This window comes from Puma concolor, chromosome D3 (genome assembly GCF_028749965.1).
Source record: "Puma concolor isolate L17-30 chromosome D3, mPumCon1.1.hap2, whole genome shotgun sequence".
Taxonomy (NCBI): Eukaryota; Metazoa; Chordata; class Mammalia; order Carnivora; family Felidae; genus Puma; species Puma concolor.
Window position 1 is genome coordinate 27,126,338 of NC_141678.1, and position 27,943 is coordinate 27,154,280.

At 52.4% G+C, this 27,943-nt stretch overlaps 1 protein-coding gene across 3 annotated transcripts in view; it reads right to left on the minus strand.

Moving 5' to 3' along the window:
* Positions 1–27,943, minus strand: part of KIAA1671 (KIAA1671 ortholog) — a 202,616-nt gene that overhangs the window by 142,246 nt on the left and 32,427 nt on the right. For 2 of the 3 annotated variants that reach the window (XM_086682205.1, XM_086682206.1), the window contains exons 2-4: positions 5,947–6,098; positions 2,579–4,189; positions 516–603 (exon numbers count right to left, since the gene is read on the minus strand). In XM_086682205.1, the coding sequence (XP_086538331.1) occupies positions 516–603; positions 2,579–4,134 (1,644 nt within the window). In that variant the 5' untranslated portion in view covers positions 4,135–4,189; positions 5,947–6,098. Of the gene's footprint in view, positions 1–515; positions 604–2,578; positions 4,190–5,593; positions 5,858–5,946; positions 6,099–27,943 lie in introns of those variants that run through there. The other variant, XM_086682207.1, reaches the window with a different exon arrangement.

Sequence of the window (27,943 nt, forward strand, 5' to 3'; positions counted from 1 at the left end):
CTGCACGATGCATCAGCCACAAAACAGTTAGACCTAGTAGTTATTTCATAAGCTTTTTCTTATTAAACAGAATAAATAAAAATAGTTTTACGCAATTTAGCTTCCCTCCTTCTGCTATTGTTAGATGACAAGCTGAGGTAGGGAACAGGGACATAATGAGGGAAACTGAGGGAGTTCCAATTAACAGTGTTTAATCTAAATTTTAAATTCTTAAAAAAGCAAGCATTCGTACATAAGAAAGCCAGGCTCCGCTTCCTCTTTGCACAGGAAACGAAATAAAACCTGGCAATTACATTTGTAAACAATATTTAACACTAAGGAGGGCAGAATCACAAACCCGAAAGGGACTTAAAAAGTCCCAGCATTCAAGAAAAAAAAACAACAAAAAAAACGTTTTCTTCTTCATGAGAGGCTTCTGATTGTTTCCTGGGTCTTGTGGATCCTGAAAGCTCTTTTTCCAGTAAGTAAAGCCACCCACTAGAAAACAAGACGTGCCAAACACAGAGGCCTCTCACCTTTTCTCCGGGTTCCTGAGGAAGCTCGCCACTTAGCTCAGAACACTTCTCATATCGGACTTCGTTGCTTGAAGCTGGGCTTGAAAACCTGGCACCAGAAGATCCAAGTTATTTGCACGGGGCCAGGGGCTGGGACTCCCTCCAGCCCACGCCCCGTAACTAGCTCAGGAACCCAGGGGTGAAATCGGCACGGAGATCAACAAGGCAACACGACCCGGTTTGCTTTGAGAAAAGATGTGTCTGTGGCCGCTCTAGCCGCCAAACTGAGAAGGGCCCGGTGGGGAGAGTTTACCTTAAACACAGCATCACTGGGGTAGCAGGAGCCCCAGGCTTGGAAGAAGAGACCTAGGTGCTGTCCCAGCTCTACTGCCTCCGCACTGCAGGAGCTTGGGTTGTGCTTGTGGCCTCACCTGAGCCTCTGTCTCTTCATCTATGAAACGGGGATAATTAACACCTCCCCATCGTCTTTTGTAGGGCAGATAAGAGGCTACCCAAGGCCCTAATAGCTATGTGAGGGCGTTTAAGGAAGAGTAAAGATGCCCCAGGAGGGATAATTAATGGTTGTTGTTAGCAACCCCAGGCACAACAGCAGCCCCACCACAGACCTGCCACGGGACCTGCGGGTGGGGGGGGGGGGGCCACGTGGAATGTGTGGGGGCATGGGCAGGTCTCTGGCTCTCTGGGTAACCTTGGCCAAGTCATTGTCCCTCTCTGGGCCTCAGTTTCTCCACTTGCCAAGGGGAAGAGAATGAAAGGGTGTTCTGGTGTTAGCATTCTCCCGTCTCTGAAGAGCTCCCTGGGGTGGATGCCTAAAGATGAATTCAGGGCTGAGGGCTACAGAGACCAGGGAGGGGAGAGAGACAAGCCACTTAAACTCGCCCCACTCTGCAATCCAGGGTCCGCCACCCAGGAGGCATGAGGCCATGGGTGAGTCGTTTCCAAACTCAGAGCCTCAGTTTCCCCATCTGTCAGATGAGAATAATCCAAGGCACCGGGAGGATGCAGGAAAAGGTGTGTGAGGTCCCTTGCATGGGTGCCTCTTGCTCTGGTATCTCAGCTCGGGCCTGGCTGCACGTGAGAATCACTTGGGAAGCTTTTAAAAACAACCAAGCTATGAGCCCCTCCCCAGATCAACCGAATCAGAATCTCTGGATGGGGGCAGGGGAGTGCCAGGCACGGGTATTTTTTTTTTTTTTTTTCCCAGATGATTTTAAATGCTGAGAGCCACTGATCGAACCCAAGCCCAGCCGGCTGTCCTGGTTCCCAGGGCTGGGAGGGCAGTCTGCCCAGAGGTGGCCCTTGGAAGTTCCTTCCCCACAAAAGTATGCCAGTGGCATGCATGTCTTTAACGCGCCTGTTGTAGCCGGGGAGCCACTTGTGGGAAAACAAAAGAGCAAGAGATATCAGAGGCCTGGCTGAGCTTAGAAACTCATCGTTAACTAACAGGATTAATAATATCATTTGGAGCTACAATGTAGTGATGGCCTCCCATGGGCAGAGCGATTCACAGCATAATCCTTCAAGGAAGGTTTCGGTTTTAGAGACAAACCGAGGCTCAAGAGGGAAGGGGACTTGCTCAAGCTATCTTGACCCATCTGATTTTATTCGGGGGCCGCTCATGGAGGCTTAGGCTATACAGTAAACATCCTCAGGCTTCTGGAAAGGCAAGCTTAGCGACGGACCCAGGCTGCACTGGAATTACACAGGGCTCCAGACTTCCTCACGGCACTTCCCCTCTCCTATCCGCATCTGTGAAATGGGCACGGTGTCTCCCCACTGCGACGTGTAAAGCGGGGAAAGGACAAAGAAATGGAGCTGCTGGTACACAGTGAACCCGGAGGGGAGCCGTGTTCCCTCTCTGCCCCTCAGCTCCTTATCTGAGAAACGGAAGCCAACGCCACCTCCTCTGGGGGGCTGTGGGTAAACCGAGAAAGAAGGGCGGGGGAGCTGCAAGGTGCCTCGTGCGGAGCCTGGTGCCTGCTTCTCTTTCCTGAGGGGCCTCTCTGGTAGGCTGTCGGAGGCAGCCGGGGGCTGAGCGAAGCCCGTGGAACATTCCCACTTACGGTTTGGTCAGATCCGCCGACAACGGCCGTGCCTGGAAGGGCTTTCTCCTGATCTCTGGCTTTGCCTCTGAGCTCTCAGCGGCCCAGCCTTTGATCCGCTCCTGGACGCTCACAACCGCTTTCCCACGCTCTGGGGCAGCCAACGGGGGCTCAGGGGTGGCCGGTGGGGGTTCCGATTCTGCAGCCAAAGCCAAAGTGCTCTCTTCCCCAAACAGGCTGATGCCCTTCTTGATGCTGCCCCTGAGGGTCCATCCACCCTCCAGCCGGCTTTCCCCGTCGGCGGCTCTGCTCCTAACCTCAGCAAATTCTTGGTCTTTTCCCGGCCTGGGCGAGAGGGGCGGGGGCACCTTCTCCGGCTCCCTGAGCAGCTTCACTTTCTCCTCCCCGGGGTGCTGGTCAACCGTGGGGGTGCCCCTGGCTGAGCCCCCAGCACTTCTGAGGCTGCCTGTCTCCGCCTGCTTAAAAAGCACCCTCTCCTTCTGTTCTCGGGGCTTCTTGGCTACCTCTGGGAAGTCTGAGTCTGGGTCACAAAGGCGAAGGTTTGCTTTGACCAAACACTCCCCATCCACTTTGGGCTCCGGGTCGGACCTCTCGGGCCCCCGACACTGGGCAGTGGAACCCGCAGTGGCCTCATCGGCCGCCTTCTTCAGCAAGGCCTCTCTGCTCTCAAACCGGGCCGTGAGGTCCACGGACAGGGGCCTGGGCCTCCTCACCCATGTCTTCTCAGGCGGGGTGGGGGGTGCTTTCCCCACCGCGGCCGCCCCGCCTGGGCCTGGCTTCTGAGGCTGAATGCATTCGATGAAAATGGCCGACACAGGCCTTCTCCTCTGGAGAGGCCTGGGCTCCAGAGCGAGGTCACCCGTGTCCTCCACACCGCTGGCCTTTGAGACAGGCTCGTTTGGGCCTTTCTCTTCTTGGGGGGCAGCTGGCCTGGTGTCCTGCGACAAGGAGGCCGGTCGGGGAAGGGTCGCAGGCTTTCGGGCGGGCAGGGCGGGCTTGGCGGCCACCTCGGGCCGGGAGCCCAATGCGGGCTCCTGAGACACGCCCGTGGTGGCCTCCCGAGCCCCCTCATTAGCCCCCTTCCCCAGAATGGGGCCGGCTTTGGTGGTTTCAAAGAGAATCATGGTGCTGGGTCGGGGCCGCGGGAAGGCAGCCTTGCTGAACGAAGACGAGCTTCTCCTCAGGCCTTCCCCGTTCCCCGCCTCCTGCCCCACCAAGCCAGGCATCCTCTCGCCCAGGTCCTTTGCCACCACGTCCTGGGCGCGCCCACAGGGAGACGGGCTGGTTGGGCCGGGCCCCAAGGATGGGACGGGGGGGTTCACGTCCAGGACCTTCTCCCTGCAGAAGGGTTTGGGGGCAAGTCTGGGCAGCGGGAGTAAGCGGGCCGGGCTCCTGAGGGGGCTTTTTCCTTCCAAGAGCAGCGGGGAGGGTGGCCCGGGGGTGTCACCGGCCTGGCGGAAGTACGTCCGCTTCAGGGTCTCCTCCTGGGCGATCTCGCCGAGGCCTGGCACTCCCGTCAGGGAAGCTATGGAGCCGACCTCAACCCGCGTCGCCATGGCTACGGTTGTGGGCCCATGGGGATTAAGAACATCCAAACTAGAGAAGCAAGCACTGAAAGTAAAAAAGAAAAGGAGGGGGGGAAAAAGTAAATTTAAATCTCGGTCCGTGTCTGGGCGCCTGGGTGGCTCAAGGCGGTTGGGCGTCCAACTTCGGCTCGGGACACGAGCTCACTGTTCGTGGGTTTGAGCCCCGTGTTGGGCTCTGTGCTGACAGCTCGGAGCCTGGAGCCTGCTTCGGATTATAAGTAAACATTAAACAAATAAAATAAAATAAATCTCAGGCGGTGTCTGTGTCGAAGCAGAGGGGGCCGGGGGAACGGGCCCAGGAGCCCAGCACCCCGGGTACTGGACAACCACTCTCCACCGACCTCACCGGGCAAGTCCAGGCCAGCCTTTCCACCTCTCTGAACTCTTGGCAAGGTCGGTGGACTAAAGGGCCATTTCTAAAGTTTGTTCCAGGCCCAAGAAGGGTGGGGAAAGGGTGGCAACATTCCCTAGGAGGTTCCCCCCCTCGGTTAATCTCAAGGTCAGCTCTTAGGTAAAAAGTCATTATCTCTGCTACACAGATAAGGAAACCAGCTCAGAGATCACTTGGAGAGTAAGGGGCGAAGTCAGGACTCAAACTCAGGTCAGACCCCAAACGCACACCGCACACTCCCAGCCAGAGCCCCGCTGAGAGCATCCTCACATCCCCTCACTCCTGTTACCCCCAAGCCCTTCTCCCACCTCCCAGCTGACCCTCCTCACAACTCTGTGCTGAGCACCAAGCTCAGAGAGGGTAGGTGACCAGCCCCAGCTCACACAGCTACCGAAAGCTGGAGTCCCTGAGGTCACATAAGTTCGTTCGTGGCCCCTGAGGTCCCAGGCTCAGCCCCCCAACCCCTCTAGACTGTCCCTTACCTCCACCTCCCTCCCCCCCACAGCCTTCCAGATGCCTTAAAACAAAAAGTCACTTCATTCTTCACGCAACCTGCTGTCGTTCCTGGTTTGCCTTTGCGGTTCTCTCAAGGCAGGAGCCCTCCTCTCTCATTGATCCTGGCACAACCCTGAGAAGCAGGGACTATAACCATCTCCATTATGGGGATGAAAAGCAAGGGCCCAGAGAGGTCTCCTGACTTGCCTACATCACACAGCTGAAACCTGACCTCAAGTCCTCACCCCATTCACCTGGGCCTCCTTGAACATTATATCTCACCCCTTTCTGGTTTCTGAAGTGACTGTTCTTCATCCCCGCCCCCCGCCCTCCCCCACCACTTTCATGTCCGAGTTCTGTCTCCCTGCAAAACTGCCCCCAGCTTGCCCCCATCTAGATGGAATAAAAGCAGAAGGTATTTCAGTTCAACGCAAGCCTCCTGCTTCCCTTCCTGGGGCCCCACTCTGCTGCCCCCGGCTCTGACTCACTCAGCAGCCTGCAGGAAAGAAAGGCAGACAGATTTTGATATTTTCTCTTCCTTACACGCTCGATGGTGCTAACAGATTTCTTCTCCCCAAACCGGAGAACGCTGTCTAGACAGGGTTAGAGGCAGCAGAAGAGGGACAGATAGGGAGAACCAGAGAATCGGAGAATGGCAGAGTTCCGTCTGCCAAGGCCCCGGGGGCAGAGTTCTAAGCATGTCGGGTCCTGACCAAAATCAGGACTGGTCTCCCTTAGGGCCAGTCCACGTGACCTCTTGGAAACCCTGCCCTGGGACACACACGTGAGCCGGACATGAGACAAGGGGCAGTAACAGAACACAAAGGACGGAGAGAAAATTCCCCGGCAGAACCCACAGGCGCCCTCCACCTCCTGGACACCCCGGCCCCACTTACCCGAGCTGGCAGGCGCCGGCTGGGGATGTGTGACTGCCTGAGAAAGTCAACGGCGTCACGTCTCATCGCGAACGGGGCTGGCCGCACACTCCCATGGCAGAGGCGGACGGGGGCAGGGAGGCTCGTTCCCACAGGGCTGGGTTTCAGCAGGTCTGGGGAGACACAGGACCACAGCCTCGGTTCCAGAGTTCCGGCAATATGTGCACAGACGGCACAGAGCTCTCCAGCTTGTCAAACACACGCTCCTTTCGGCTTCCCGATACCGTAGCATAAAGAGGGCTGAGTCCACAGCGGGAGCTCAATAAAAATCTGCCCCCCTGCCCTGTTCCTCTGCTAACGTGTTTACTGACCACCTACCATGTGCACAAGGAGCAACAAGAAAAATCCCCTGCATTCAGGGAACTCACAGTCTTGTGTAAGAAACACACACACGCACGCGCACGCGTGCACACACACACACACACACACACACACACACAGAAGCACTTACAACTCTGAGTAATAAACACCATGGTGTATACAGGGGGATGTGGGAGCACAGGAAGAGTACGAACTGCTTGGAAATGGGAATGGTGGGTGATCCCGGAAGAGTCCCCAGGCTGGGAGATGACACCGAGAACCCAAGGTGCTGGCTAATTTGGGAGCTGTTTCTCCTGCCTCAGAAGTACTTGAACACTGCATCTGTTGGAGGTCCTGAAATGCACCCCGGGACGTTTGCACCTGCCGTGCCTGCTTCCTGGGATGCCCTTCTCACTCACATACAGACACAGGACCACCCCTCAGAACACAGCTCAGACCTCTCTGCCCCACCTCCCCAGCCTGGCACAGTCCTCTTACACGTCCATGGAGCGCCAGAGGTGCTCGGCAGGACTCATCACAGTAACACGGGCATATTGAATACTGCATGAGCCTTCACGTCGTATCAGTCTTTCCCGTTCAATGGCAAGCCCCCAGAGGGCACCCTGAATCCCCAGTAGCTAGCACAGCAGCTTGGCATATAGTAGCACTGAATACATAACTGCTGAGTATGTACAAAAATAATGGCTGAATGAATAAGTCGGTGAATGAGGAATATTCTTCTGCTCCCCACTCCTCTAAGATTCTGAGTAAGTACAGGTACCACGAGCTTCATGGCACTAAGCAATCTAGGATACAGGAGGAGTTACTCCGGCTCCGGCAAGCGCTGGCAAGACCTACCATAGGTCTGACCACACGTCAGTTGCTGCCGGGTGACGGAACCGAAGAGCCGTGAAGAGCCCCGCTGGAAGCTCAGGCTGCCTGCCTCCCCAAGAGCCCCTCGAGTGTCACTGGACCACAGGGAGGAGCTCGACTGCCTAGGACAGGCGCCTGTCAGACACCTGCTGTGACCACATCCACCCCACGCGGTCACGGGTCGTGTCACCGGCTCATCTGCCCAAGCGTGGGATGAACGCTTCTCTGCACAGCTTTTCCTGGGAAGGAAGTCACCAACAGCCACCGCTGCTAAATTAGGATCAACGGCGCACGCACGCGTGTGGCCCTACTCCGGGATCCTGGAACCCACCTCGCGGGCCACACCGCAGGGAAGACAAGGGAAGAAAGACTCTTGGTCCGTAACCCTCTTAACCGGAACAGTGTCTCTGTTATCTGCAATCTCCCCATCTTGGGCTTCCTCTCGAGTTTCCATTTAAAATGCCTGGCAAATACCTGGTATGTAAATATGGCTGCACCACCGATTCGACGAATTAATTACCACCTCAGTGAGCAAAGGCGGGGTGGGGGGGAAGACGTTTTTTAAGCACCGCCAAGGACAGCTTAATAACTAACATTTTGAAGTCTCTCCCAAACCTAGAAACACGTGACTCTCAGGGTTTCACTTAACCTGTTGTACAAAATGCCAGGAAACCGACTGAAACGTACGCTTTGAAACCTCGCTTTAAATGCATCACATATGTCATGCTTAATTTAAGACACTGTGGTCTCTTCCAACATACTTCAGAAGCTCCCTCACATAGAGGCCAGCTGCTGTGTGTTGTGTGGCCCCGCTCGTTCTTTTGAAATTTATTAGCATTATGGCCAAAGCCAAGTGAACAAGGGCTCCCTGAAACCAGAAGGCGCACAGAGTGCGAGCCACCTCTGGGCACATCTCTATGAATCCAGGCTGATCTGGGAGGTCAGGAGGCCACCGCGGATCAGGGGCCAGAGCATGTCCGTCTGACCTCAAGCATTGGTGGGGGGCAGGGGGGGCGGGTAGCAACGGGCAAGTCCGTGCCTTTGAACCTGCCCAGTGTACGGGCTTGATCTCCCTGAATGGATCTGCAAAGGTTGAAATGCCCACTTCCTGCAAATTTATGCAAAGGAGCCCATTCTCCTGGGAACTGAGTCACCAGGACCATTAGTTGCTGAAATGAGGCGGGAGTCACTCGGAGCATCTGTGCACCCATCCTTCTGACCTTCCTTCTGCAAACCAGGCACTGGGCTCGGTGCCGGGGGCACAGCCACGGCGCTCACAGCCCCCTCCCGAGAGAACCACACAGGGAGAAGGCAAGAGAAACACCTCCATTCAAAACCAAAGAGTTTGGCAGCTTTTCTCTCAGCTTCAGAGGCGTGGATTCATTCTAACAGCTGCTGCAGAGCTTTCGTAATTGCACCCTTGAATCCGATCTGGGAGCTCACCCGTCATTCACTCAGCCGTCTCTGGGTGCCGTTTCCCGGGAATGCCACCGTCTGGTGAGGGGTGTGAGCCAGTCCACGCACCTTCCAGTGGCTTCCGGGATGTGACCTGGCCTCCCAAATCCGCAAACCTGCCCTGCGTGGTGCCCTGCGCCGGGCACCAAGGGCATGCCCGCGTCCGCCCAGAACGTCCAGTGTCACCAGAGCGTATGTATCTTCCCTTCTCCGTCCCCATGGCAACGGCCCCAGCTCATCCGTTCATTCATTCATCCATTCCTTTCGTCCAATACACCACTACTGAGCACCTACCGGGTACCGAGCTCTGGGCCAGGTGCAAGGGACACAGCGGTAAGACGTGGAGAAAGCCCTGTCCCCACAGCCCTGGCAATCAGGAAGATGGGAAATAAGCAAGGTGCATAGAAAGTTAGACAAGTGACAATAAAGAGGTTAATGGCCAGGGAGAATTCAAAAAGAAGGGACATTTGAAATCCGCCTCCTGGCCGACACGCCCGTGGCTGCCGGAGCCTCCTCCCATCTAGTCCAGCAGCCGTGGCACGAGGCTATGACAGGCGAGTGCCATCACATCACCCCGCCTTGCTCAGAGCACACGCGTGTCAAACTCCCTCCCCACGACCCGGCAGGATCCGGATCCCCTTCACCTCCTCCCCGTCCATCCGTCTGTCTCTCACACGCACTCACATCCTTACTTCAGCACAATGAGCCCCCGGACAGGTCACAAGACATGCTATGCTTTTCCTTGCCTCCACGCCTCTACACTGCCATTTCCTACTGCCTGGCCATTCCCTGTTCATCCCTCAGTCCTAAGCTCCAAAATGCCACCTCTTCCAGGAAGCCTTCCCTGACGCCCTAGGGCGCCAAAGTCTATCAAAGTCTCGGTGTTTCCACCTTGCCTGGCACTTGATCACACATGTGGTGACTGCCTCTGTTTCTTCCCCTCAACTGCCGGACCTGAGTCCTAGGTCCGGTTCACAGCTATATCCCCAGGCCTGACGCCAGAGGGGATATCAAGCCAGTGGGCAGAAAAAGCATTTGAAGGGAGACCATCCCTGAGAGAAGAAAGTAACAGCATCCAGTGTAGGCATGGCTGTGGGAAAACTGATATGCTTATCTGCTCCCAGGACCAAGGAAACAGATAGAAGCAATTTGGCAATATTCACTCTCAACTAATATTTTTTGAGACTCCGTCAAGAGTCAGGCACCACGCTACGTGACTCTGTGCACCTACTACCTTCTCCCATTTAATACTCTCAGCAACCCTCTGTTTGTCAAATTATTACCGCCATTCTAGAGATGAGGAAAACACAGTCCTGACAATGAGGCAGATCATATGCTAGGGAAGGGCAGAGCTAGGGTTGAAATCTTCTGAATACAAATCAAGTGCTTTTCCCCAATATAATCACCCCCCCCCAAAAGCATGCATTTATTTTTTTAATGTTTATTTATTTTTGAGAGAGACGGAGAGTATGTGCACACATGTGCGCGAGCAAGTAGGGGAGGGGCAGAGAGAGAGGGAGACACAGAATCTGAAGCAGGCTCCAGGCTCTGAGCCGTCAGCACAGAGCCCCACGCAGGGCTCGAACCCACAAACCGTAAGATCATGACCTGAGCTGAAGTCGGCCACCCAGGTGCCCTGCACTTTTTTTTGATTCTGTAACCTTGCTTCTAAAAACGTATCCTATGGAAAGAACCTAAGGGAAGAGAAAGCCATCACCCTAACCCTAACCCTAACCCTAACGCTGGGACTCCTATGCCATTTGAAAGATCAAAAAAGTTGCAACGTCAGCAGGCAAACCAGACCTCCAGTGTCCAGCTGGCCCAGGTCATCATGAGCAGCACAAGAATCCTGTCTCACCACAGAAGCGGATCCTGCTAAGACCCCCACCTTACAGATGAGGAAGATAAAGCCAGAGCAGGAAGCATCCTGCCTGGGGGAGGGGGGGGTGGGGCAGCTGGAGTCTCGCTGACCCCACCCAGAGTCCACATGCGCTTAAGTAGAATAACTGCTTTGATGATGCTCAGACGTAAAGGACAGTTCACAACCATTTGGATGGCTATGATAAAAAAAAAAAAAATGCAAAAAACAGAATACAAGCAGTGTTGGCGAAGATGTGGTAAAATTGGAACCCTTGTGCACCACTGTGGGAATATAAAATGGCGCAGAGGCTGTGGAAAACAGCAGGGCAGATCCTCAAAAACTGAACACAGAACTACCATATGACCTAGCAATCCCACCCCTGAAAGACACGCCAATGTTCAGAGGAACATTATTCACAATAGCCAAAAGGTAGAAGAAACCCAAATGTCTAGAAATAAACAAAATATGGTATCTCTACACAATGGAGTATCATTCGGCCTTAAAAAGGAAGGAAATTCTGGGGCACCTGAGTGGCCCAGTCGGTTGGGCGTCTGACCTCAGTTCAGGTCACGATCTCACGGTTTGCGGGTTTAGGCCCCGCATTGCGCTCTATGCTGACTGCACGGAGCCTGGAGCCTGTTTCAAATTCTGTGTCTCCCTCTCTCTCTCTCTGCCCCTCCCCTCCTCATACTCTCTCTCTCTCTCTCCCTCTCTCTCAAAAATAAATCAATGTTTAAAAAAATTTTTTTTTAGTAAAAAAAAAATTCTTTTAAAAAGGAAGGAAATTCTGATAATGCGTGACAACACGGATGCGCCTTGAGGACGTTATAAAAAGTGCAATAAGCCAGTCACAAAAACACAAATAGAGCATGATCTCCCATCTAGGAGGCACCTAGAGTAGTCAAATTCATTGAGACAGAAGGTAGAATTGTGGGTGCCTGGGGTTGGGGGGATGGGGAGGAATGGAGAGCTAGTATCTAATGGGGACAGAGTTTCAGTTGGGGAGATCTTGATTTGGGCTCAGGTCAGGATCTCATGGTTCGGGAGTTCGAGCCCTGTGTCAGGCTCCTCGTTGACAATGCACAGTCTGCTTGGGATTCTCTCTCTCTCTCTCTCTCTCTCTCTCTCTCTCTGCCCCTCCCCCGCTCACGCACACTTTCTCTCTTAAAGATCTTTAGAAACAAAAACAAGAAACTAAAAACAAATGTAAAGTAAAACCTAATGCTTCAGCTCTAATTACCATAGGACTCAGCTCATGGGGACCTGTGTCCTTCAGGCAAATCTCCATTAAAGGCCCTCCTGGCCCACACTGGGCCATGCCCCCTCACACTGCCAATGTAGCAGGAAGCAAAGGAGACCCCGCTCCTGATCACAATGGGTGATGCAGTCTAGTGGAGGAGGGAGGAATGATACACCATAAAATTTGCAAGGTGCCCTGATGGGGGCAGAAAGAGAGGATATAGAAGCCCAAGGGAGGAGTAAGTCAGGGATGCCATCCTGGAAGAGGTGACATCTCAACTGAGCCTGGTAGGAGTCCGCCGAGCAGAGGAAGAAGTCAGTGCCAGCCGAGGAAACGGCATGTGCGCAGATCCAAAGGTCCAGGAGAAATGGTCACAGCATGAGCCTGTTTATTGGTCCTCCTTGGGACAATGTGGGGCTATCTTGCTGGAAAGTCTGGGAGGCACAACTTCCTAAAACTCCTGCATCTTCTTGAGTCAGAATCCCACTGGAGAGTCCACTGGTCTGGGAGTCCGAACTGGGGGGTTTTCATCAAGGTAACCACACATTCTGGAACAGATCCCTTAAAAGTGCCCAGGTTTTGGGGCGCCTGGGTGGCCCAGTGGGTTGAGCATCTGACTCTTGATTTCAGCTCAGGTCATGATCCCAGGGTCTCAGGATCAAACCCCGCGTTGGCCTCCATGCTGAGTGTGGAGATGGCTTAAGATTCTCTCTCTCCTCCCTCTGCCCCTCTCCTCCACTTGCGAGGGTTCTCTCTCTCTCTCTCTCTCTCTCTCTCTCTCTCTAACAAAAAAGCGCCCAGGTTTGGAGGATAAATTATTCCATCATCCTACTTTTTTGTTGTTAATTATGGTAGAAATCACATAATCTAAAATTCATCATCTTGCCCACTTCAAAGCATACAGTGCAGAGGCATCTGGTAAACTCACCACATGGTGCAGCCATCACCTCTGTCTAGTTGCAGAACATTTTCATCACCCCTAAAGGAGTCCCCGAACCCCTTAGGCAGTCATTCCCCACTGCCCCTCCCCCCCCAGCCTCTGGCAACGACCGCTTTTGCCTTCTGCCTCCATGGATTTGCCCTTTACGGGTATTTCATAAAAATGGAAATCACAAAAAAAAGAAAAAAAATGCAAATCACAACAGTATGCCCCTCGCCCTAAAGTTGATCTCAGTTCCTCTGCTAACTTGAAATGAGAGCTTGAGCAAGTCCCTGCCTCCCTCCGAGCCTCAGTTTCCCCACCGGTGAAACAAGAGGTTGAACAAGGGGTCACTAAATCCCCTGGGATTTTACAGATTCTGCCATTCCGACTCTTCAGGGCTGCACTGTCCACTTCTCTCCGCGCTTGGTCCTTCATCCACCACGGAGCCCAGCTTTCTGGAACCTGAGATGCATATTCTAAACCTCCTGGGCCCCCATGGTTCCTTACTAACAGGTGGTGCTCAGTAAAGGGCTGTTAAAGGGCTAAATAAAATTTTTACTCCCCTACTGACGAAAGTAGTGACAGTAAAGCTTCCTAGTGAGTGTGCACTATCTCTCTTTAAGAACGGCCTTAATTAGCATAGGCTCCACTTCTGTCAATTTCAAGTTCCAAGGGCTTCCAGTTCAGCACACCTGACATTCTGGACTCCCGGATCCCAGGAACATTTCGAGGAGGCTTTTCCCAAACTTGCCCTGCAGCACCAGATGTGGGTAGGACACATTCACCCCCGAAGCATAACCCAAACTTCTTCAGCCCAACAACACCCCTCATCCAGGTGCAAATGCGGATCTGGAGAAAGAATAGTACAGCTTATCTTTACGCCTCTATTTAAACATCCGCCTTTTCAATCCTCATTAGCCTGTTCCTTCCTACTATTTGTGCTATTTCTGGACTGGCTGCAGCACTCACTGAAGCTATTAATCAAGCTGCTTCTTCTGTTTGTTTTTCTCTACATCAGGGATGGGCAAGCTACAGTCTGCAGGCCACATCCGGCCCACGATGTTTTTGTAAATAAAGTTTTATTGTAACACAGCCATGATCCTTTATTTCTGTGTTACGTACAGCTTCTCCCAAGGTAGGAAGACAGAGCTGGGTGGTTGCCACAGAGGCCATCTGGCCCAGAAAGCCTAAAATATTTACTATGCGGCCCTTTACAGAGAGAGGTTATGGACCCCTGCCCTAGATTGTGGAGCACTCAGTCCCCTGAGACTGGACCTTCCCCAAGAATGTGACATTCCCTTCTTTAAAAAAGTCAAAACTCACACTATTCTGGCTGAGACCCGCCTTTCCATTACATCTCCTCAGGTGCTCCACATAATGACAGAAAACTTCACAAATACAGATGAGCAAAAATATTTTTAATAATCCTAAATCCTACCACCCACCAGCCCCTGTTAGCACTCTGATGTACATCAACCTGGGCGGCATTTCCACTGTAAATGGGAACTTTCTGTCAAAACTAAAATGGAATCAGACGTGCAATTTAGGAACTTGCCTCTTTTTTTTTTTTTTTTTTTTAATTTCGAAACATGTCATAAGCATCTTTCACATTGATAACTGTACAGCCTACACAGTTCTTGCCAGTGCTTCTGGAGCATTCCATTATATGGGTATCTCATCATTAGATAATCCATCCCCCAGTAGAGGATCTTTAGGCTGTTGCCAAACGTTGACCATTAAAACCAACACTGCAATGAACACCTACATGCAACTATTTTCCCAAGATAAATTTTGCCTAGAAGTGGGCTGACAGGTTCAAAGGATGTACACCTTTTTTAGAGCTTTTGATATATGCAGAATGGACTTTCACACCTAAGGGAAACACATCCCATGCTGACTTAATTCAAAGCTTAGGAGGTCAGGGTTCTCAACCTCTCCCCTGGGGCAAACCCAATAAAGATGTCTAATGAGCAATAAACCAGGGCCCCTGGCTGGCCATGCCCTCACTCGCAGCTTTACTGGCTCTCGTTTATGGCCAGATTATCACAGACTTGACTATAAGGTTTGCAAGGGCAGTTAGAACAGCTCACATAGGGAGGGGAATCCGGGCCCAGCCCAGAGGCCGTGTCTAGCCTGGCAGTGGAAGAGGGAGCAGGAAGGAAGACCCAGCCCCGGAACGGATGTTCACAGCAGAGGAAACTCAACCCCAAAGCTCAATTCAACACAATACACAGCACAATGCCGGCTAGACTCACAAAGACGTGCACACAACACACTGTCTCTCTTTAGGGAGGCTGAGAAGTGCATATTGCATTTCAGAAAAAGAAAAAAAAAAAATTTCCCTCCAAGTACAAATAGATTTCTGGAGGAATTAGCTTACTTTGGCCCAAGAGCTGCCTTATGTGCAAAGCTCAAACCCTAGGAAGGTGTGATCCTGTCTCTCTGCAGCTCTAAAATAAATGGCTCTCACCATCCATTGCCTTGGGCAAGGTATTCAAAGGCCCGCCAAAAATAACTCAGTTGGGGGTGGGAGGGCCTGGGTTAAGCACTGGACTCTTGGTTTTGGCACAGCTCATGATCTCACAGTTCGAGGGTTCGAGCCCCGCATCAGGCTCTGTGCTGACCGTGTGGAGCCTGCCTGGGATTCTGTCTCTCTCTCTCTGCCCCTCCCCTGCTCTCTCTCTCTCCCTCTCAAAAGTAAATAAATAAATAAACATGAAAAAAAAATAACTAAGGGGCGCCTGGGTGGCGCAGTAGGTTAAGCGTCCGACTTCAGCCAGGTCACGATCTCGCGGTCCGGGAGTTCGAGCCCCGCGTCGGGCTCTGGGCTGATGGCTCAGAGCCTGGAGCCTGTTTCCGATTCTGTGTCTCCCTCTCTCTCTGCCCCTCCCCCGTTCATGCTCTGTCTCTCTCTGTCCCAAAAATAAATAAACGTTGACAAAAAAAATTAAAAAAAAAAAAAATAACTAAGTTGGGTCTATACCACAGGCCCTGCTGATGCTCCCAGATTCCCAAATGGGTCCCATGACTTGAGTGTCTTTTCCCCTTATTCCTTCTCCATAGACAGCTTTTTACAAAGAGCACAATTGCCATTTGCCCAAATCCCAGCCATCTTTTTAGAGCAGTTTAAGGGACACCTCTTCCATGAAGCCCAGGCTGCCTTCCCAGGCCAAAGTGACTTCCACCCACCTTTGGCAATTTACCTAATCCTAATGCTTTGTATCAGAGATAAGGCTGAGGTTCTTCCTCCTTCAAGATTTAGAACCCCCACCCTACCCCACCCAGGGCATAGACTCTTCCACTCTGATTTCTCCTTCCCCAAACCTAGCTGATACCTGGCCTAGAGAAAGGACAATGAGAGTTCTGGGTTCCCCAGAGGTGGGAGACAGCCCGTGTAGGACCCAAGATGGTCTTAGGTAACATTTAGGATGCTTTGATGTCCAGGCACAGCATTAAGCCGCTGTGAACGACAATGTGTGAAAGCTGTTCCCATCTGATTCTCACGGGAGTCTTCTCACAAAGTCCCTGAGATGGTCTCTGCCTGGTGCCACCATGACTTGAACGCTTACATTTCCATGATCTGGTAATATCCCAGTTTAATAAAACAAAACCAAACAAAACAAAAACTCAGACCATCAGCTGCAGCAGTAGATTTTTAAACATTATTTTATTTTCATTGTATTTAATTTTGCTGTTATTTTCTATTTGAGACAAGGGACACTTGTTTACTATTTACAAGAAAGATTTCCAAAAAGGCTCAAATTTCCTTTTCCAGAAAAGAAAGAAAGATTTCCATAAAGGTTCAAATTTCAGGTTTCCATAAATTTACCAATTTATTTAGTTTTAGGAAAAGCAAAACGTTTACAAATAAAATAATAGTAACAGGGGTTATGTAGATATGGCAAAAGCCCATGAGGCTGGAAATCACTAGTAAAAAGGAAAGAATATAGAATCGAAGTCAAAGCACGAAGATACAAGCTCTCAGGTAGCTTTCCTTGTTTTTAGTTTTTTTTTAATGTTTATTTTTGAGAGCGAGAGAGACAGAGCATGAGCAGGGGAGGGGCAGAAAGAGAGGGAGACAGAGAATCTGAAGCAGGCTCCAGGCTCGGAGCTGTCGGCACAGAGCTCGATGCGGGGCTTGAACCCACGAACCGAGAGATCACGACCTGAGCCGAAGTCAGAGGCTTAACCGAATGAGACCCCCAGGCGCCCCCAAGCCACTTCACCTGTTAAAGCTCAGTTCCTTCACGGGTTAAGTAAAGTTCAGTGATACCCTCTTCAAAGGATTCTGATGATGAAAGGAATGGCACACCTATCAGTAGACTCGGCACATAGTAGGTTTCTGTTAACGCATGATCAGTGAAGGAGCAAACAGGCAAACAGAACTTGAAGCCCTAACGGAGGTATTTGTGGGTTGGTGGGTTGGGGTTTTTTGGTGTTTTGTTGTTGTTGTTGTTGTTGTTGTTTTGTGGGCGGAGAAATCTAAAGTCTTTAAGACGTAAAGGAATAGCTCTCTACTGAAGGAATTTGAGAGAGACAGTGATTCGGGGCAGTCTACCCTTACCCACTGTCACGCCTGGGGCGAGAGGAAGGATGGGCAACCGTTCGCAAGGCCGGCCTAACATCCAACAGGGGGCTGTCGTCTACACAAGCCTTATTAACAACAGAGGAGCGGGTGCGCCTGGCTGGCTCAGTCAGTGGAGCCTGTGACTCTTGATCTCAGGGTTGTGAGTTCGAGCCCCACGTGGGGTGGGGAGATCACTTAAATAAAACCTTTAAAAAACCCCACACCATCCATATTTAACCACAGAGGAAGTGCCACAACAATGTAAATACCCAAGAGCATCATCCGAAACCAGGGTGTCAGAGAAAGGTCTGAGAGGATGGTCAAGACCAAACCCAGGTCCTGGGGATGTCAATGGTGTCCAGTCCCCACCGCACCCCATGCCCACCAGCCATTCCGCCCACGTCATAGGAGAGCCGTCCCCGTCTCCGGCAGTAGACCTGCAGGGACAGCTGACATGTCCCCTCCTGGTTTTCCCAGGAGGATAACTGTGCCTCCCATGCCCTTGAGGCAACCAGCTGACTCCTCTTCCTCCTGGACCAGCTTCCTAGCACCCCGTAAACCTGTCAGGGCCTGGCGCTGACGGCCTCGGGGCACAACAGACAGGCCCCACTGCTGGCACAGAAGCTGGGCCTCCGCGTAGCCGCACGACGGTACCTGGCCCAACTACCAAGAAGACACCCCCAGTGAGCCGTTCCAAGTTCATTCAGTTGTGTGCCCCTCCAACCTCTTAAGAGCTGAGCCCTGGGAAAGCCTGGTATGAATAATGACCAACGTCCGATCACTAACACTAACTGAGCTCTGATTCCGTGCCAGATGGCACAGGGAATGCATTTCCCCCCTTAAAATCCACCCTCTGAGGTGGGCTGCACGACTAGTCCCCACTTGATGGATGAAGACCAGGAGTCCTGGGGAGGCTTAACGGTTTGCCCAAGGAGCGGAGCCGGGATTTGAACTCAGGCCGCCTCACTCCCCACCCCACCCTGTTCATCTTTGCAGTGTCCAGAGCTGCTGTGTTATTCGGTGCCATCCGTGTGCTGGGCACTCTCCCAGGGGCTCTCTGTGCATAATTTCCGTCAGTCCCTTCAATGACCTCCTGGAGCAGACACTGTTATTATTTCCATTCTCCAGGTAAGGAAACTGAGGTTGCAAAGGCAAGGTGATTTGCTGAGATCAACTGCTTCGTAAGTTACCAGACCTGGGACCGTACTCAGGCTGTCTGTCCCCGGGGTACAGGGGCTCTGCCATTTGGGCGTGCACTCCCACCGCCTGGCACTGGGCTGGCCCAGCTCAGAGCAGATTTCTGGCAAGTCTGGGGGGCGTGGTGCACTGGTTCTTGGAGCACAGGCTAGCGGGGGAGGCAGATGTGGACACAGACGTTGAGGTGAGACTGAGGCCCACGGGAAAAAGAGCTTAGAGTGGACCAAACAGACAAAACAATGCCCCTCAAAGACATCAGGGCCCTAACCCCCCAAGCGTTGAATCTGTTACCTTTACCAGCAGAAGGGACCTTGCAGTCTGAATGAGGGCTCTTGAGATGGGGAGGATTACCCTGGATTATCTGGATGGGCCCCGGCTCATCACAAGGGTCCTTCTGAGAGGGAGGCAAGAGGGTCAGAGTCAAAGAGAGAAAACGGGATGAAGAGAACAGATCAAGGTGATGCAAGTCCACAAGCCAAGGACGCAGCAGCTTCTGACAGAAGCAAGGAAAGAGCCTTCAGAAGGAATGTACCTCTGACAACCCACATGACACTTCTGACCTCCGGAACTGTAAGGTAATAAACTTGCTGCAGCCACTGAACTGTGGTCCTTTGTTACAACAGTCGTAGGAAACTCATACAGAGCTTAAGGCGGCTGAGGAGAAAGGAGTGGAGGAAGGGAGGGGGGCTTCCTGGAGGAGGCAGCATGCAGCTGAGTAGCTGCCTGAATAACCCCAAAGCTCAGGCCTCCATTGTTCTTAGCACTATACTTGCCATGGGGCTACCGACATTTACATTTCCGTTAATTAAAATTGAATACCATTTTGAACTCAATGCTTCCGTGGCACTATCCCTGAGCTGACCGTGGCCACCTCAGGCTCAACCTTTTTTAGCTGAACCCCAAACGACCCACCCGTTGTAAGGAGTCATGAACCTTAGCAGGGCTGACAACAGTTTATTTTGACCTCCTTAACCGTCTTCCTTAAACGCAGGGTGCGCCCCGAGGAGGGTGGAGGAGAAGCCTAGGTTAATAAAAGGTTCTGCCTTAACAGAGGTTCCAGGGAATGAAGCGTTTGTGGTTGAGACTGAGGATGTTCCAGGGATCAACCGTGGGCCCGGTGACCCCCCAGATCCATCATCTTTATTTCCTGGGCATAGAGGGCACTAAGAAAGTCTCTATCAATGGGGGCCGGAATTACCAGATGAAGACGTTAGGGTAACACAGTTCAATTTCTTTTTTTAACGTTTATTTATTTTTGAGACAGAGAGAGACAGAGCATGAACAGGGGAGGGGCAGAGAGAGAGGGAGACAACAGAATCTGAAACAGGCTCCAGGCTCTGAGCTGTCAGCACAGAGCCCGACGCGGGGCTCGAACTCACAAACTGTGAGATCATGACCTGAGCCGAAGTCGGACGCTTAACCGACCAAGCCACCCAGGCGCCCCAACACAGTTCAGTGTCTAAGGTAACCCCTACCACTTGCAAGGAATTCTCTGGGGAGTCACTGAGTGACATACACAGTGAGTTATGAGGAGTACAGTCAACTCACACTTTCTCGGCTAGAGGCAGTTACAAAGAGTTTCAGAGAAAAAAAAAAAACACAATTAAAAATCAGCTTGAAATCCATTCCGTTGTGGAGGGGAGGGGGGAGGGGGGAGGGGGAGGGGGGGAACATGGAGCCAAGGAGGAAGGAGGGAGATTTCTCACCATCTCCACTTTGGTAACATCTTGTAAGTGTATTACCCATCCAAATAAATAAGCAAAAGTTACAACTTGAAATGTTTAGGTACAATATGGACCGTTAAGATCCCATTCTTGTTTTATATAGGTCGCACGGATGGGTCTATAAGCACAAATAAACGAATACATAAAGTATCAGAACGTATGCCAAACGTTCACAGAGGTTAACTCCTAAATGCAAGAGGACGAGACCACAGGGGATTTTAATCTTCTTTTTACTTCCTAACCGTTTCTAGTAACAACAGAGCACCTTCTGTGGATTAAATGTGTAGCTGGTTTCTGTGGGAAACACCCCACCGACAAGCAGTCATTTCTCCCTGCAACCTCTGAGGCAGGGAGTATCCCCACCCCCCCCACCCCCCCACCCCGCCATTTTACACAGGAAAATGGCAAAGAGGTGATCCCAGGTACGTCTGAGCCAGAGAGAAGAATGATTTTCCTCACCCAGAGGTTGGACACAAGCCAGTCAGAATTCCGACTAGAATCTGGGGTTCCTGATTTATGATGTAATTTTTATAGAGCTATAAAAAACTTATATATATAACTATATAAAACTATGTGTTGCTTATATGTTATATGTAATAGAGTGGTGTATATTACCATACATATTATATGCATTTACATGTACTATATAGTTAATATAATACATATCTATGTAATATACAAATATATACTTATTTGTATGACACAGAAATTGCTTTGGCCCAAGGATTCTGTAAATGCAGTTTCTCCCAGCTACAGGAAGCCTGGGGAAACTGTGCACAGGACCACACAACAGACATGATCTGGAAGCCATCCACTTGGACCTGGAATCAGGTTGGTTGGTTCGCTCGTTTTTAAGGACAGAAGGCTTGAGTGAACACCTCAAAAATACACAAATACAAATACACACACACACAGAAAAAGAGTCTCCAAATGACCAATAAGTACATGAAAAAATGCTCATCTTCACTGGTCATCGGGAAAGCAAAATTAAAATCACAATGAAATACTATCCCCACGTCTACCATTATGGCCAAAATTACAAAGACAGGCAGCAGCAAGTGCTTTCAAGGATGCAGAAGGTGGGACTGGTTTTAAACCTCGTAAAACCATTTGGTAGAGGCCCCTAAGGCCGATCTACACCCACCCCATGGCTGGGCACCCAACAGAAACAAGTGCTCGCTCCACAAAAGACGCAGACACGGATGTTCCTAGCTGCTTCGTTCATAATAGCCCAAACCTGGAAACCACCCAAGTGTCCATCAACGGTAGATGGGATAAATCAATTCTGACATAGTCAGATGATGGAATATCATACAGCAATGAAAAAGACAAACTGCAACATGCCCCAGACTTTACGGTGAGCCACCGAAGCACACCCCAGAAAGGGCGTGTGTGCACAAGCGCACTTACATGAAGTTCAGGAAACAGGTAAAACTACCCCATGATGATTAAAGGCAAAACAGCAATGATCTTTGACGTTTGTGGACTGAAACAGGTACAAGGGAGCATTCTGGGGGCCTAGAAATGTTCTATATCTTGATAGGAGGGGTGGTTACATGTAACGTACATACAAAAACATGCATCCAGTCTGTACTTAAGGTTTGTACACTTTACCTAAGTAAGTTATAGCTAAGAAAACAAAGCCTAAAACTTCCAGAAGCCTCCAGGTGCTCACCAAATAAAGCCACACCCTTCACCACAGCTCTGTGCGATCGTCATCTGCCCCCGTACACTCCCAGGACTCATCTCGTGCCAAATCCTCCCCACCTTTTTCTCTCTTGGGTCCAAACTTACTCGTCCTGGGAACAGTTTGCTTTGACAGGGAGGGTGTCCAGATCTAGAAAGAAATCCACTCTCAGAAGGCAGAGACCTGCAGGGACTGGCCGATCACCTTCCCTTCTTCCTGAGTGACATCACTACCCATGTATGCTAATGCCAACGGCTCCCTGATTAGATGCCTCTTCCTCCAGGAAGCCTTCCCAGACCCCAGCCCCACTTAGGATTCCCACAACTCGCTGCATCTTTAGGACACTGACCTCTCTGTTATGAGCTTATTTATTTGTCTGCCTTGGCCCCTGTGGGCTGAGACCCCTCTGGGGCATTCCCTGTTCTCTCCCCAGAGCCTAGCAAGGTGCATGGCACTCATAGGTACACAATAAACATTCGTTGAAACAAATGTATGTCTGAACGAGAAAATGAGTGATCTGAGGGAGGATAAGAATGGGATGGAGTAAATAATGGTTCTATGTACACCTCAGTGTACATAGGGCCCAGAGAGGGTAAGTGGTTTGCAAAAAGTCACACAGCCAATTAGGGACAAATTCAGCACAGAACCTCCAGGGGACCTGGTTGCACCCTCCTACGGGATCCCCTCTCCCTCACGGTGCTGCACCCTTCCCTCACCTACTGGGAGGGCTGTCTGCTACCAGTTCACAGGTACACCCCTTTCCAGGAGAGCTATCCTCCGACTGGCAGGCCCTAGACCCCCACCCCTTCCTGTAAGCCCCCCAAAAACCAAGGAGATCCATTGCCAATGACAGACTTCTATGGGGCTACACAAGGCTGCTTCCCCCTGTCCCCAGGCAGGATCTGTTCTGTGGCTGCAGAGGTCCCCAGGGAATCTGGCTAAGGCTCAACCTGATAGAGATCACAGCCCCACTCTGCCCCCTCCTGCTTCCTTCACGTCCCCTCCTCCTGAGAGCACAGCCCCAGTCAATTTCCTCCTTAATGTGCATCTCAAGCTCAGTTTCTTGGGACCCTGACCTGACACAGAACCCAAGGCTTTGCACTACCTGCCTGGGGGTATGGACAGCAGAGGCACTGCCTCCTGAATGTAAGTCTACAGTGCATGACCTCCGGACGTGCCAGGAGCCCGGCCATAAGGAGAGGCAACATCCACACGCTTTGGGGGGGGGGGGCTCTCCCCTCTGTTCCCAAAGCCCTTTATTCTTTATCTCTAGAAGACACTCAGAAGGACCCCATCTGAACATCCTTGCTTGCCAGCCACCAGCAGCAAAGCTCTAAAATGTCCCTCTGAGCCTAGAGAGTGCCCTCCACCAAGATATCCTGCTCAAACTTCAGCTCTTAGAACAGCCCCCCGGGCAGGCGGGGGTCGGTTCCCCATGAGTCATCGTGAGCCCCTCCCCTGAAGGCAGCTTGCCGGGCCAGGTTACAGAAAACACTATACAATCTCCTAAATTTGGATAAACACCACCTGCTGTCGGTAGACCCTACTTTGCCCAGCGTAATCACCGGTTATTAAGAGCTCAGAGGACACCGTGTTTGGGGGATAGCATGCAGGACTGGTGGCCAAGAGCCGCCGGTCTCCTTGCCCTGTCTGTGGCCCTCTGTGTGACCATTCAGAGCGTGGGCTTCTGGAGTCAACCCGCTGGGTGTCCAATCGGCTGTCAGCCTCCACTAGCTGTGTGGCCTTGGGTAGTCACTCCACCTCTCTGAGCTTCGGCTTCCTCGTCTGTACAGTACAGCTGAGGGTATGTACTTCACATGCTTTTGTGAGGATTAAATGAGATCACACGTGCAAAGTCGTCGCCATAATACTGTCCTCATCGACAGTATTATTATTCATCATTTAGACTGGCATGGGGGGGGCGTGCGGAGTTGGACCACTGGACTTCTGCACAGGTGCAGGAAAGCAGCAAGAAGCAGCGAGATGCTTTGTGCGGCGTTTAAACAATACAAGGAAGCAAAGACACCTGGGACGTGTATACAGCAGGCGCTCAGCATACAGGAGCTCTGTTTATTATAAAGCAGAAGGTGAACCCAAGAAAAAGACCCCTCTGGGTCAGAGATCCTTTGATGTCCAAAAGGATACTTTGGGCAACTTTGCGCGACAGCCCCAGACCCGTGGCAGAAGCAGGAACCAGTAACCTCTCGCTTGTCCCAGCCTCTGAGCACATGCTATGCTACCCCTGAGCCACAGTCGCCCTCTGGCCACGTCTTGCACGTCAGCCACCAAGGGAAGCGCCCGCCCCATCACAGCAGATGCTGTCGGAGCCTCATCCGAATCTGCTGGGCAGAGGTGAACAACTTTCTACTGGTGGTGTTACAATTCAGACGCGTTTTCTACAGTCTCCCCAAGGCTCCCAGGGCACTTCAGCCCCAGCTGCCCATGGGGTAACCTGCTCATTAGCATATTCTCATGGTGCACCACCACCCAAATAAGCCACTTGTTCTTGCGTCCTTGACTCAGGCTCTGCTTCTGGGGGAGCCCGACTTAAGGCACCCCTCATTCCCAGAATCTGACTCACAAGAGAAGGATCTGCTCAGAACAGCCGCTCTTCTCTAGGGTGTCTGACACGGCGGTGAGGCATACCCATTGTGAAATGGGTCCACAACCCCTGAGAGACTGCCGAGACCATGTGAGGTTCTACTGTTTGCACGGGCCAGCTTTTTAAAAGTTGCCCTTTTACCAATTTATTCAAAAGAAAATGTACTGACCCACTGTGTGCCAGACCCAGTGGTTGGTGATGGGGCCACAGGAAAGAACTCAAAAGTCAGAGGCACTGTTCACACAGAGTTTAGAGTTGGAGAGTGAAAAAGACAGGGAATGGAGAAGCCAACACGCCAGGACAAAGATGGCGGCATGCGGCAAGGGAGGAGACGGGATTGGGGTCTCTGATGCCAGTCGCAGTTGGGCCCCAGAGGCTAGGGGATCAAGGAAGGCTTCCTGGAGGAGGTGACATTTCAGCTGCATGACCTAAACGATCAGAGGGAGCCAGCCAAGGGAAGACCATGAGGTCCAGGGTCAGAAAAGAGCTCAGGGCATCGAAGGAAGAGGAACTTCTGCTAGCAGGGCTAGAGCGAAGTAGAGGAAAGCTGCACGGCCTGAGTCTGGAGAGAAGGGGGTGTGGGCACATCTTGTGAGGCTCTGAGGCTGCCGAAAAGAGTGCATTCGGGGCTCTCGGAGAATCACCTTCCTCTCCCTGCCTCCGCTGGATTCTGATCTGTCTTCCCAAATGGGAGAGGGTGGAGTTACCTCCTGCCTGCCAGGAGCCTCGCTGGGTCCCCAGTCCCAGGGGGAGGGTGTCTCACATGTCACCTCCTCCATCCTGTGCCTCTAGGTGAGAACTGCTGGCTTCAGGGCAGGGACGGGAGAGGCAGGGAGAGGCAGGGAGAGGCAGGGAGAGGCAGGGAGAGCTACTTCGAGGTTGGCTTCTGGCAAGTGGGCATCTGAGCTGGAGGGAAACCTTCTGGTAGCAGTTCACAACACACACACTCAAATTCCAGCCCTGCCTTTGTGACCCGGGACAAGTTTCTGGTCTTCCTCAGCCTCAGTTTTCTCACCTGTCAAATGGGTTGATAATCCTATCAACTTCCAAAAGCAGCTGAGAGATCGGCTAAGAACATAAAAGCACTTGGCACCATTTATGTACTGATTCCCCTTTTCTGATCACCTACTATGCACCCGGCACCTTACATGGAGACAGGAGGCAGCTGTGAACAAGATGAGGCCGGCTTGGGTGCAGCAGGGGAGACACACGATGCTGACCCAAGTCAGTAATTCCAAAGTCAAGTCTCTCTGAGCACACAGGAGGGGCATCCCTCAGTTAGAGGCCCTATGCCCCACTAAAAGCCCAGAGCCTACAGTCACAACATGAACCCTGCAAGCTAAGACTCCTGTCTGCCAGCAGAGACCCGAGCACGGGCATGCTTCACTGAGTCCAGCTCCCTAGGGGCCAGGCTCAGTGGCGTCAGGGTCCCAGGCCCCGCCCCTAACCCCCAACCCACTGACAACATCCCTCATCCCCAAAGACACCCTCTCGGGAGGTTAGCAGCGGGTGTGGTCAAGTGCCAAGGGTGGCGTCTGCCAGCGCGAGCATGAATCACGTCCTGCCGGCTCTGGAGGGGGAGGGTCCGCCAGACCCACGTCTGAAAAACGCTGATCTGACCCGGCTGTGCCAAGCAGGGGAGGGGCCAAGAGGAGGCAGGACCCCAGGGAGGTCCGCACCTCCCCCTGCTGGTGGAAAGAATGACCCCCACCCACCAGGCTTACTGCGCATGTGCCGGCCGCTCTCAAACCCTGGACAGAAGTACCTCCTGGTCCTCCTCACCATTGCCCTGCGACACTGGTTACTGTTAGTTCTCCCACTTGAGGAAGGGGGACACTGAGGCTTACAGAGATTAACTGCCTCGTCCAAGGTCACTCATCCTGCCACATACCAGAGGCCAAGAGGCTGAATCACTGGCAGGAACAGAGAGGGGACAATCCTGAAAACACAGAGGAATGGGTCCCCAAAGCGAGCCAGAGTGACGGGCACTGCCTGGGCTGGCCCCGCAGCAAGGCACTGTGGCAAAGTGGTCCTGGCTTGTGACTTTGGCTGTGTGTCCTGGGCCTCAGTTTCCCCACCTAGGCAGAAAAGGGCCCAGCAGAGGGGCACCTGGGTGGCTCAGCTGGCTGAGCGCCGACTTCGGCTCAGGTCATGATCTCACAGTTTCATGAGTTCGAGCCTCATGTCGGGCTCGCTGCTGTCAGCGCAGAGCCTGCTTCAGATCCTCGTCCCCCTCTCTCTCTGCCCCTCCCCTCCCTCTCTCTCTCAAAAATAAACATTTGGGGCCAAAAAAAAAAAAAAAAAAAAAAAAAAGGGTCCAGCACAGCCAAGGAGCCCCGGGCCCTTCCCACAGGTGAGGAGGGAATCCGGCATCCAGGCTGCCACAGAAGTCTGAAGCCGGCACACTGGAAGCTGCCCGCTGCAAGGCCAGGCCACCACAGGGCCACCGTGGCTCCGCCCCTCAAGGAAGGGCACGGCCAGGGTGCAAGCCGGGGCCTGCTGAGCCGTGCCTGTCGACACCCAGAGGTGGCCCGTCACCCTGGGGCCGGGCTCAGCCCAACGCCAGCGCCCAGGGCCACGGCGTGTGTACGCATGGGTGGGCACGGGTCCAGGTGGCTGGGCGGGCACAAGACGCATGTGTATACGTGGGCTGTGAACCACCCTGGGGGCAAGGCCCTTTCGACAGCAAGCAGCATGAAGGTTCACGGGTCAGCCCTGCCGCTGACGGCAGCTGTGTGTCCTGACAGTTGCGAAGGAGGGAAGGGAGTGAGATGGCCGTGTAGCTGAGGGACAGGGAGCGGATGGGAGGGTGGGGGGCAGTCGTGGGGTCTTGCCAGCTGGGTACACAGTTGCGGATCTGAGCAGCCGTCTGTGTGCCCAGAGATGGGTGCGTGTGCGTGTGTGTGTGTGTGTGCGTGTGTGCGTGTGGTCGTGTGGTGGGACAGGGCTATAGTTAAGAGCATGGACTTTTGGCGGTGTGGGGGGGGGGGAACCTGGGTGGCTCAGTTGGTTAAGCGTCCAACTCTTGATTTGGGCTCAGGTCATGATCTCACGGTTCGTGAGTCTGAGCCCTGTACTGTCCGTGCGGAGCCTGCTTGGGACCCTCTCTCGCTTTCTCTCTGCCCTGCTCTCTCTCTCTCTCTCTCTCTCAAAATGAATAAACTTAAAAAAAAAAAAAAAGAAGAGAAGAAAAAAGAGCATGGACTCTGGAACCATCCTGCCTGGGTTTGTATCCTGGGTGATCCTGAGCAAATTATGGCACTTCTCTGAGCCTAGGTGCCTCATCTGTAATAGCACCTCTTATTACGACTGTGGCGACAATGACATCTGTGGATCTCCATAGCAACCGCCCTGATTATGTGGGTCCATTTCTGTGCAGCACGTCAAGGGAGGACTGAATGGGGTGTCATGTGTCTGTGGGGGGGGGGGTCACCTCCACCTTTCCCTCATGCTCTGGGGGCCAAAATACAAATTTATTTCCCACCCCTGTCATAACATTTATTCACCCCCAGTTCAACCAAATGAAACAC